Below are 12,820 nucleotides of genomic sequence, written 5' to 3' on the forward strand. Positions count from 1 at the left end.
CTGACATTTCTGATATTATGGAATTGAAATTATTCAATGGCTGATAAAAATTTTTCAAAGAACTATTGTTAAACCCTTAAGGAGGTTTTCCGGCCCCTAGATCCATAAACTATTGGATAATCAACAATGTCAAAAAACTTTTCAAATGTCAAAAAGTTTGCACGTTTTGTCGAAAATATGCAAAAAATCAAGATGTTAAAATGTTGAAACCCACCCACTACCACTAGAAACTATAGAATAACCCATTATAAAACCCTAGAGGAGGTTCCTTGACACCTAGAGCTGAAATAACTCAAAAAATGACTTAAATTTTTCATAAAGCTTGAAAATTTTTTGAAAATTACGTGTTTTTAGCGAGGGTTGTTCAAACGTAGCCATGGTCGGGGGGGGGGGGGGGGGGTGCACTGCGGGGCTGATAGGGAAGGGGCAACATTGGGATGGGGGCAACACCGCAGGGACGGGTAAGGGTTGTGGGGGGGGTAATTGGGTTGTCAACAGTGGAGGTGTCTTCAACCTCTAAGAACCGCCCTTCATCCCATAAATATAAGACTCCAAAACATTTTGAGCTGAAAGAGAGCTGAAAGGCTCCAAGAGCACTTACTGCCCACTGGGTGCTACCTGTTTATCCCGGTTTTGAGGACGAAAAGTCAAAAGCGTCAGACGAACAATCGAGAAAAATCAAGCGCAAAATCGCATAAAAAAGAAAGACAGGACTAATATAATTGCTACAAACTTCGTTTGAGAGCAGCTAAACATAGCCGGGGAGAAAACCGGAAATGACTCAAAGATTCGTGCATTAAAACTCTTATCTAGCCCCAACTTTTTCAGAAAAATCAAGAAAGGAAAAACAATAGTGTGAAAAACTAAATATATGGCAGAAACATGGGTAGATAGGGGGGTTATAGGTTGGGGGTTGTAGGTTGTGGGGGGAAAGGTGTGTGGATGGAGGGAGGGTGGGGGGATAGATGTTTGGCAAAGTGCGGGGGAGTTTAGATAGGATGTAGGTATTCACATGGGATCAGCAATTCTCGAAAAGACCTTATAAACTCGAATATTACCATCGGTTCATAACTACTATAATTTACAATCTATTCAATTTTTTCAGTTCAATCTTCGAAAACAGAAGTCAGCGTTCTAAAATAGATGTCAATGTCCGAAAACAAAAGTCAAATTCCTAGTCATGACTACAATTCAAAAAAATAACCGACTAAACGTCGGAAGAATTGCTCTCGAACGACTAGTGGGAGCTCTAATCAATTGTAGCCTGATTTAGGGGGGGGGGGGGGGGGGAGGGGACGAGATGGGACTAAGAAGTTCAATAGTGGGCTTCAAATAACCTCATTATAGGTCAACATATACCACCATTAAGAATGGCACCAGTTTCGGCGCACTTTTCATTTGACTTTAGGATCTATTCTGTTTTGCCCCCCCCCCCCCAGCTTAGAGAGCATATTTTTTTATGACCCCCAGGCGCACGTGCTATTTTCTTACATATTAACGTGCTATATAACAACATTTAACTTACTTGTATCTGGGGGTCATAAAAACAGCGGGGGGCCGAAACAGAAGATCCTGACTTTGAATACTAAATTGCCGCCAATTGAGTTCAGCTGCTTGAAACTGTGATTGAGAGGGAATTTTAGATCACGCAAAAAGTCAAGGGCCTAAAAGTCAATCGAAAAGTCAAAACGGTCAGGCGAAAAAGTTGCATAAAAGACACACGTTACAATAATTGCTTCTCTACGAGAGCAATTAAAAACTGTAGAATCTCAGTACTCCTCTTCGAGTCGTAAAAACCTGTAGAATCTCAATACTCGTCTTCGAGTCTAAAAACCTGTAGAATCTCAATATTCTTGTTTGAGTCGTAAAAACCTGTAGAATCGCAATACTCCTCGCCGAGTCAAGTAAAAAGACCCTAGTTTACAATAATTGCTTCTCATTCGAGCGCAATTAAAAATACCAATCAAACCACCTAGCCAAAAATTTTGAAAAACAAAACTTTTGAAAAGCAGCATGTGAACAAAAATCACGATCAGAAATTTTTTTTCGCATCTCAATTCATCGCTCTGTCCAAAACAGTAGTATGAACAAAAGACCACTTTTCGCTCCGCTCTTCAAATTTGTTTAGCAACCAAACCACTCCAAATTTTTTCACGCTTTTCATTTTCAAAATTCACTCCAATAAAATTGATTAAGAAAAGAACTTCTCCAATACTCCTCATCGAGTGGTAAAAACCAAGAGACGGCCAATAAGAGCCCCAACTATGACTTTGCGGCTATTAATTAATATGGTACTAATATTTTTCGTAAAATTTATCGTAAAATAGCAAATTTTCAATTGCAAGTTTTCAACTCTCCTACTTTTACCAAGTATGTCTAAAAAATTGTTATTACGATAATCTGGGCAAACTGCAAAACGATTTTTCTAACTTTCGAACAAAAATGTTTCGCAGGTATGCGCAAAAGTTTGCGTGCTATCGCACATAAAGGCAGTCAGTGGCACTAAACATTAATCATAACCGACTGTCGAAGGCATTACCTATGTATTATAAAATCTTAAAACAGCAATTATGGGCAAATTCTATCAGCAAAAGACAAGTTCTGAATGTCCAAGCCTCTCTAATTTTACTAGTTCATTATCTGTTTGACATTTAATCTTATTTCTGAACGTCCTTGATGTCCTTTGTTTAGCTATAAGAACATTAGCTGTTATCTCAATTTTAACAGCATAACTGCATATATTATGTTTTACTTCTGCGAGCATGTTTTTTGTTTCAGCTTGTTTTTCTATAGAAAAGAGCAAACACGCAGCCTTAGTTACATAAACAAAACGAACATCCACTTTGATTTCCAATCCAATATTCAGTTGCTGCGCTTGAAACACAGCTTCGTGTATACTCCACTTGAGCGTTACGTCACTGTTACCAAAATAAACATGCTGTATGTATGCACGAAATTGCATCTAATATTATAATTGCCTTAATTTTTCACTTCAAAGCTGTTTAGATACCGTAGGTGGAAAACTGAGTCCTGTGTGCAAAATGAGACCAATTAAATTTTAATTCCGACTAATTCAACTAACAAATATGGAAAAATAGGGAATAGATATGCTTTTCTGATATGCTAGAGTTATTTTATTGCACAAATGGATAATGGATATTGCATTTTTAATAGAGCACAAGGGAAAACTTAAGTAAGCCAATATCGTATGAACGCCAAATACTCAACACACTAATCCACTGAAACTAGAACTGCATAAAAGCAGTCAAACAGATTTGAAAAATAGGGTGTTGCTGTTATAAATATATAAAATTTACCTGAGATGAACTCAAATTCAAAACAACAATCGGGTTTCGGTTTCCAGCGGGCATTTTGATTTATTACTGATAACTTTCAAAATGAGTTATCCGTATCAATTCCAAGCTGGTAGTTTCAAGAGCAAAGGTAAAATTTTCTCATTGCTGCCGTAATTCAGAAATCGAAAACATCGTATATAAACCCGAAAATTTAAACGCCATGTACTAATACTCAATAATTACCTAAAAGTCTTCATTAATAGCTCTTTCATCAAAATACGTAGTCTGCAAGATAGCTAAATTACGACTCCACCAATGTCTCATTTCTTCTCTTGAGCCATTTTCACTTACACTGTGATCAGTTTCAGCAAATGTATTAAAAACGGGACGGGATATTTCATGTCAGGTATATTTCATGTTACTGCACAATAAACTACGCTAGGATTTGTTTACAGCTCGAAATGCACAGACTGTGATAGGGTTATTTACAAAAATAAATCTATACACTTTTCACAGAACGGGAACAAGGCATCCGATTCCTGCCGATCTAGTTTAAAAGGAAATCATGCATTAGATAGAGGTAAAGCATGTGAACTTGTTCAATCAGTGTTCACTCAGTTCAATTTCAGGCATCTTCTGTTCGGCTGAGACCTTGTGTGACTTTCCGTCCTCTGAGAAGTCGTTCTTCTTCCCCAGAAGAGACTGGAGATCCTTGCTCATGAAGTAAGGCTTCTCCGGTGACCCGTCATGTCGCTCCAAGTCCTCCACTGAAAAGCAAATTTCACATCAAACAATCAAACAATCCAGCACCCACACTATCAATCGTTAGGCAGAACCAATCGTGATTGTGAACTTCAAACTCCGCAATCAGTATTAAATTGTGACACTTTGTGCTCCGTCCCTCCAGACATTCAAGTGATTAACAGCTGAGTTATCTCGCTTGCTCACAAGGTAGCTTGCTCACAGAACTGAGCAATACTCTATATTAGTGTACTATTATTTTTCATGTTGAAGTCAATTAATATCATCCATATTAATCTGAAAACTCAAACGCTAGCTATATGATATTCTTTTATTTTGTGATTGCTACGATCAACAGCTGCACGTGCATCAGAGTCAATCAAACAGTATAATAAATATAAGAACACCAAACACTAACAGACGCAGAAGAATATGGTGTCTACAGCCATGTCGTAGACATCAAAGAATATTGTGGCCACTATGTATGTCCCAACCACCACAACCTGAAATCACATCTGAGAGCTGAGACGAACTTAATGGACACTACATACAGTTTTTCATTAAAAACCTTAATTCGCCCTAACTGTTGAGGTAAATCGGCCTTTACTCAACTCCCCTTAACTCGCTTAATAATCAGCGCCCCTCTATCTTAACAACATAAACGACAGAGCCGGAAATTAGCTACCGTTAATCCAACTGACCGCCGTTACGGATTAAATTAGTTAAAATTAGACAGTAAATATGATGAAAAATCCTAAAATCCATTTGATTAATACCGTGAGTGAGGCAAGTCAGAAATCAAATGTGACAGTAGTGACTTACGTAAAACAAAAATCAAGATTGAAAGTTTGAAGTAATGTTAAAAAACGTAGCAAGACAAATGTTGCACAACAATCGAATAAACAAGAAAACTAGACTTAAAATGAGTAGGATTGGATTTAGAAAACAACTTAGAAAAAGTATCCGATCAAAACAGCAAATGTTAAAGTCAGAGTGCCACACGTGAACAAAAAAAATCGAGAAAGCAAATTTTTGTTCAAACACCATTTTTGTACTCAACTGTTGAATTAAACAGAAAATTTCATCCCGCAAAACAACTCTCTTTTTGGCTCAACTTCCTGTTAAGGCGTGACCAAAACTACTTCTCAAATTGAATTCAAAAAGGTTCAAGGGGTCATATCTCCAAAAAAAATCAGCCATTGAAAAACATCACAAGATATCTAAAATAAATTTGAAGCTAAAAAATGAGCCAAAAACAAACATACAGAAACATACAACTGAGAAACTTTGAGATGCACATACAAACTAAACCTTTCTTCGTGCAATAAGTGTCAGTCAATGATTAACCAGCTATTACGCAAAAACAAACTTCCCAAAATTTGAAAAAATTGAGAAAAACCTGCAGAAAGTTGATAAACTGGTTGGTATTTTCAAAATGTTATTAATTTTTTTAATACTTTCAAACATTTGCTTTATAGCACTAAAACTGTAAAAAGCTATGAACTGAAAATTCCTACAAGCATATGGTGTCTATTCAGTTGCTAATAGGTGATATAACACGGAACATAATGACAAAAATTGTTTAAATTTGAAAACTAGTAGAAAACCAACAAATATAACTCTTTTATTTTACCAAAAAACTTAAACGTAGCTGGCAGATTTTCCAGAAAAGAGCCGCAATAGCTTTATAAAATTCCTTCTAGTAAATGCTGATATGTTATATTTTAATCAAGAATCTGCATAATTTGTTGCTGCTTCTATTAGCTGCTCACATCAAGATTTGGATAGAGAGAAGAGCAAAAATTTGTAGAATAATTTTTGTACCAACAATTTCAACGTGCGAACTGTTTTGGTGTCATTTGAGCTGAACATACTCCTGTTTCCACACAGGGGTGAGACCACACAGGGGCTAGTATAAATAACAAACATAACCGACTAACGTAGGGCGAATTGCTCTCAAACAACCGACGAGCGGTTGGCTTTGTCAGTAGCTAGCCACGGATTAGTGAGGCTAGCTTTAGCTTGATTCGACTTTACAACTTTTAGTTTTCTAAGTAAATCAAATAAAAAACTGATATTTTAAAAAATTAGCAAAATATTGCAAAATTTAAAAAGGCCTGCAAACTACACAGTGAAATTGTTCAAAACTACTCTTTGTTTCTGGTGCTATGTCAAGTAACCCATCTGCAAGATTTACAAAGCTTCGTTGGCCAGTAATGATCAATAAAATCAGAAAATGACAAACAAATCAAAAATTTTGAAAACGATCGCAAATTTCAACAAAAATCTTGCCAAAAATTCAAAATAATAAAATCTTCGAAACCATTTCATGGTCTCAAGAGACTATCCAGTATCCCTATTTCAAGCTTTAAATAGTTTCCCTGGCTCAAAAAGAACCATAAACTTGGAACATGGTAATAATTATCCGAAACAAATTAAATTAAATTATAGCAAAAAATTGCTAAAGCTGGAGTCATTAAAATATTGATAACCATGCCATTAACTCTAGCAACTATGTAACAGCTCATCATCAAAACTTGGAGGAGGTCCCTAGGACCCTGGTGCCGGAAAAATGCAAAAAAAATCAAAAAGATTGAAACTTGGAAAAATTGCAATCATTTTTTGAAATTGCTCACATTAAAATATTGAAAAAACACTCCATTACAATCTAGAAGCCATGCAGTAACCTAAAATCAAACCCTAGAGGAGATGATGTGGCTCTTGAGGCTGAATATAACTAAACAATGACAAAATTTTAAAAAAACTTGCAAGTTGCATAAAAATGCTAAAATTTGTGATAATAAAAGTTGAAAACTTATCCATCGCCAAAAAACATTTTTAGTAAAAAATAATCAAACCCCAGCGGAAATTTTCTGACCGGCTGAATTACCTGAATTTTGACAAAAATGTAAAAAAAAATTGAAAAAAATTGCAAGTTTTGTAAAAAACAAATGCTTAAATTAGTGGTGTTGAAATCCTGAAAACCATTCCATTACATTTAGAAAATATTCAGTAATATATTGTGAAACCCTAGGGGAGATTCCTCTTCCCTTGAGGTTGGAAAAATCTTAAAAGTCGACAAAAATTTTCAAACTTGAAAATGCAAGTTTCATTAAAAAACTGCTAAAAGTTGTAATATTAAAATATTGAAAGCTATTCCATGGCAAATAAAAAAACTTAGCAACTTATTATCAAATCCTTAAGGACGTTTCCTGGCTCCTGCGTCTGAAAAAACGTGAAAAACAAAAAATGTCAAAAAATGAAAAAAATTTGCACCTTTCGTCATAAAAATGCTAAAATTCGTGATGTTAAAATGTTGGAACCATTCCACTACTTCTTGAAACTATGCAGTAGCCTATTACAAATCCCTAGAGGACGTTCCTTGACACCTAGGGCTGAAAGAACTCAAAAACCGACAAATTTTCAAAAAGCTTGAAAAAATTGTGAAAATTAGTATAAAATTGCGTGTTTTCAGCGATCGGTTGTTCAAACGTAGGCACGGGGGGAATATGGGTGCACCGGGGCATGATAGGGAGGGAGGAGGGTGTATTAACAGCGCAGTGCCGGGGGGTGGGGGCTATAGGGGGGTCTACAGTTGTGGTGTCTTCAACCTATATGAAACGCCCATCACACCATAATAATAAGTCTACAAAACATTTTGAGCTGAAACAGAGCTAAAAGGCTCTAAGAGCACTTATTATCCGCTGGGCGCTACCTGTTTATCCCGTTTTTTACGACGAAAAGTCAAAAGCGTCATACAAAAAATCGGTCAAGCGAAAAAGCGCATAAAAGACCGACAGGACTAATATGATTGCTACAAACTTCGTTTGAGAGCAATTAATAAGCATTAGAGATGGTAACTAAGAAGAAGGTTCGAGTAACCGGCATCCAAAATCGAGCTTGTCCTGTTTATCCTGTTTGTACTTCTGGTTTCGCTTTTTAAAAAATGACTATGTTTATTTTAAATTTCTTTGCTCAGCAGCTGCTGTCTAAAAACACTTTTAGGAGAAGGAGAGAGAATGAAACTAGCCTAGAGAAGTCAAAACAATTTAACGCAAGATGTTGAACAAGCTGTGAACTAAGGTAAAGCGAAAAAATTTTATTCGACGAAGTAAAAAAATTGGGAGCACTATAATAGCCTGCTGAGAAGCTAAGGCGGCTATTCAAAACATAACAGTACAAGTCCTGACGTACAATTCAAAGAATTTTCATTGACTAAACAAAACGAGTTCTATATCGGACAATGAGTGAATTGGGAAAAACATTAAAAAAAAATTGGATCCCAAAAAATTTAAAAAAAAACTGAAAATCGATGTCAAAATGCCGCATGTGAACAATTAATCACCCGCGAGAATACGTAATTTGGAATGGGAATACATGAATGGATTGGGAAAAGATCTTGGAAAAAATCAGATCCAAAAATCGAAAAACAGTAAAAAATCAAATTGAACTTGCCGCATGTGAACAAAAAACCACCGGCCAGAAACCGAATTTTTGTTCAAACAACGTTTTCTTACTCTACTTTAAATTTAGAGCGAAAAAAATTTCACGCCGCAAAACCACTCGCTTTTTCGCTCCACATCCTCCTGTTTCGGCGTGACCAAAATCACTTCTCCAATTTGACTTCAAAAATCATGAACATGTGTGAACAGATCTTAAAAAAAAGACAGCGCCCCAATACAATTCAAATTCTTTGAATTGTAAAAAAAATAGGAGCGCTATAATAGCCGACTGAAAAGATGAGGGCGGCTATTAATAATAGCCCCATCTATCTCTGTGCGGCTATTAAAAAGACGGCACCCAGTACAATTCAGATTCTTTGATTCGTAAAAAAGAGCGCCTAATTAATAGCCTTTGAGATGCTGACGGCGGCTATTTATATACCGTAATTGCACCCTAACTTAGCTTAAAACTACCTTCACTTTCTTTCTACCCTAACAATAAAATAAATTCGTTCTACCTTTACCTTTTGTGTCTCATGCGAAGATGTATGAATAATTGAGCTCATTAACTGACAGTAGTAATTTATCCTTCCGACGAAAACACTATAGCCGCTGAGAGGCTGACGGCTGATATTAATAACGTACGATGATATTAAATACGTACGATGATAGGGATGAAGTAATAGTTCAGGTCTGGCACCCACTCTTCCACCTGAGTCACTTGTCCAGAGAAGAAGAGAAACGCCAAGAACCCTATAAAACAATAGTTACATTTATTGGTGAAACTGTTCTTTCCATAAAATCACAAACTTATCAACTCATTCGCTAGCTCAGTAGTATTTTTGATCAAATTATGATCGTATTCTTCACCTTTCCATATCAAGTTACTTCCCATTCACAATTGGATTTTGTTTAAAAGCAATACCCTTTTTTCATGCCGGTTTTCTTTTCAATTTTTCTACACGTATTAAATTAAAGGTGTATTGAAAACCATTTTGTAAATGTGAGATGTGTCTACAAACCCATGAGTGCAGTGATGGCCAATTTGCACGTGAAGAGGAGGAAGGCGGTGATGCCATTCAGAATTGCAACTCTGGCAGCATTGCGAAGAATCAAGAAGAAGGCATCCATTGCAGATATGCAGAAGTTTTTCCCGTAAATGGCAATCTGCGAAAAAAAACGCAGTATCAGGCTAAGGTTCACCAATCTTTAATAATTCTGTCAAGATTTAGATTCGTTGCTCAAATTTGCGTTCTATGAGTACAATTGACCGAAGTGGATGCGATGCCTTTTGATTGAGATCTGTTTGCGAGAAACTTGATACTTTCTGAATATTCTATACTCACTACAATATAGGCGTTCTTGTTGATGAATTTGATAAATTTCTCGAAACACCAAAAACAACACCTGAGGCACCTAAACAGCAAACAATTGGATGTAGAGAAAGACCCCATCAGAAAACGGCATAAAAGGGTTAAAAGGAGAAAGTAACTCACTTCATGACAAAGGTGGCAATCATCCCCTTTTTGTCCTTGTACTTGTGATCCAGGTATTCCAGAATCATTCGTATAATTTGTATGACAGCAATTATGAAAGAGCCGAAAGCAAGTGACCCCATGTGATATCTATAACAAACACAACTTCATCATCATCATCATTCCTACTATTTGCCAGGACTGATTTTTATCGGGTCAATTTTGTTTTGAGCATAACTTCATCATCATTGCTACTGTTTGCCAGGACTGATTTTTATCGGTTCAATTTTGTTTTGAGCATAACTTCATCATCATTGCTACTGTTTGCCAGGACTGATTTTTATCGGGTCAATTTTGTTTTGAGCATCGCGAATGTTACTGTTGAAAATTCACGAATAGGAAATTTGAGCAAAACGAACGGGTAAACTTTTGACATAATACGGCCATTTTTTGCACTCTTTCATTACAACTGACATGAGCACAAAATAGCTTCTATGCTATTTCAAGACAACGTTTAATTTCAAAATGACATTTTCAAAATTGAAATTATTCGATGTATGAAGTTAAATATATTCACAAGTGGGATATGCCAAAAACTTAAATTTGGGTAACGTTGGTGACTCCTCTTGTAATTAGCTATTATGCGCTGAGCAGAACTCAAAATCCGAGAAGCATCTTGAAAAATGCTAAAGCCCATGCCTAAAACTTTGAACCTAGCTGGAAAATTAAAAATAGATTTGCTGGCTCAGAAGATCATTACGTGCGGAACTGAAACGAAGAAAAGGATGCAATCTGAGATTCTTTCCAATTCACCTGCTTATAATTCAGAATGAGAGAAAACAGAACCAGAGAAAATCAAGAAGTCAAGAGTTAAATAGTCACTGAAAACGGCAAACTCAAGCGAGGAAAAATATTCTAGAAAAACTGTTAAAATTTTGCATAAAAAGGCGGATAACAATTATTTCTTGATGAGGCAATAAAAACTTTAATGCTCTAGTAAAAAAGAATGAGTTAAAAGCAGTAAAATAAGTTCGAGAGCTGCGTGAAAAAATTATCCGATCGAGCTGTGCGGCGTAATATTTGAGACTTAGACGAAAAACAAAAGATTCAGTCTGATTACCCGGGAAAAGAATCGAAACTTGCTTTTGGTCTTAGCAAGTATTTAACCTTTAAAAAATATAGCTCGCAGAGTGCCAGAAAATAGCTGCCGTTGATCACACTGGCGGACCTTGCGAGTGAAACAGTTAGAGAAAAATACAGAAACATTAACGAAAAGGCAATGTTTTCTAAAAGCCAAAAAGTTAATTTAATTTAATCCGGTTCCACAGTTCTATAAGGCTGGAGAAAGATAGTGAATTCAGCCTCTAAAATGGAGGACAATGAGCTTAATCCTAATACCAATTAGCAATATACTCATAGTTTTTTAAACATCAAGTCCTCGTGCCAGGACTTCAGGTCTTTATTCGTTTATCTGTTTCTTTAGATTTCTCTTTTTGACCTTAAACGCATTCGCCTACATTTTCAGAAAGAATTCAAAAATCCATTCAGTTGAAACACTTGAGTGAGGCAATTCAAAAGTCAAAACCAAATGTGACCTACTTGACGAACTACATAACAGAAAAAGTCGTAACCTAAAATTTGACGAATTTTCAATGACTAAAATAAACTAGAATCAGTATGAAGGAATCGGGAAACCATTTCAAAAAAATCTGCTGAAAAAAATCGAAGAAACAGTAAAAAAACGAAGCGAATTTTTATTTAAACGCCGTTTTCCCAATAAACTTTGCATTAAAAAATTCATTTCGCATTAAAAATTAGCATTAAAAAAATCACGCCGAAAAACCACTCGCTTTTTGGTTCCACTTCCTGTTTCGGGGTGACCAAAAACAATGCTCCAATTTGAGTTCAAAAATCATAAAAATGTATGAACAGATCTCAATAAAAACATAGGGCGAAGAATTCCCTAAACAACTTGAGGGGTCGTCACCCCAAAAACACTGCCAAGAGATCTAAAACAATTTGTGTGTGAACAGATCTTAAAAGACCGCGCCCCAATTTAAATCAAAATTTTTGAATTCTACAAAAAGGCAGGTTGCGACAAAGTAGCTGTAAAAGCTCGGTTGATCTGCAGTTTCAGAAAAATAATTGAAACAGGACCGCAAACCCGAAATTTTAATTAGCTAAATTCTTAAATGATATATTTTGATCAAAAAACTGTATAACTGATCACAGCTTTTATTAGCTGCCCTCAGATAACCTTCAGTTATCACTCAGTTGCCCTTCTCTCCTTCAATTAATGTCTTTAAAGTGAGAAATATCAATTTTGAGAGTGAGGTAAGTAACGTGTGACCATAACCCTAATCACGCGAATGAACAAAAACTTTCCACAAAGAGTATAAAAAATTATTTCACGGATGCAATTCTGTCAAATTGCGTATATGAACAAAAACGAATTTGAAGTGAGCATGACGTCGTATGGTTTAAACAAAAATCTTGAAGACGAAAGAAAAGGACAGCAGGATTCGTCCTCAATTACAAGGAATTGAAATATCTCAAGACCTGACATTCAACATTTTCAAGCAACATCATGCTAGTACAATAAAAAAACAAGGAATCCTTAATGCATAAAAATCGAAAAAAATCTTAAAACCAAATAAATCACTTCAATAAAAACAAAACCTCATAGAAAAAGGATACAACGGATCTTTAGAATGAAAAGGATACTACAAATCTTAAGATACTATTTGGCAAAAATCAGAATTTTTTCATAAGTTAAGTGTGTCACAGTCAGAAACACTCAAAACAACATACATGCTACACTCTTTAATCACAGCATAACAAACAATTTCATAGTCATAAAAACTAT

The 12,820-nt window shown here is 35.8% G+C and overlaps 1 protein-coding gene across 2 annotated transcripts in view; it reads right to left on the minus strand.

The window, feature by feature from the left end:
- Nucleotides 1–3,047: 3,047 nt before the first annotated feature.
- The window catches only part of LOC142334684 (choline transporter-like protein 2), a 64,902-nt gene continuing 55,129 nt past the window's right edge, over nt 3,048–12,820 (minus strand). For both annotated transcript variants that reach the window (XM_075382915.1, XM_075382913.1), the window contains exons 13-18: nt 9,976–10,104; nt 9,826–9,895; nt 9,502–9,646; nt 9,144–9,232; nt 4,456–4,540; nt 3,048–4,063 (exon numbers count right to left, since the gene is read on the minus strand). In XM_075382915.1, the coding sequence (XP_075239030.1) occupies nt 3,900–4,063; nt 4,456–4,540; nt 9,144–9,232; nt 9,502–9,646; nt 9,826–9,895; nt 9,976–10,104 (682 nt within the window). In that variant the 3' untranslated portion in view covers nt 3,048–3,899. The remainder of the gene's footprint in view (nt 4,064–4,455; nt 4,541–9,143; nt 9,233–9,501; nt 9,647–9,825; nt 9,896–9,975; nt 10,105–12,820) is intronic.

Source organism: Convolutriloba macropyga, chromosome 2, assembly GCF_964194025.1.
Source record: "Convolutriloba macropyga chromosome 2, txConMacr16.3, whole genome shotgun sequence".
Lineage (NCBI taxonomy): Eukaryota > Metazoa > Xenacoelomorpha > Acoela > Convolutidae > Convolutriloba > Convolutriloba macropyga.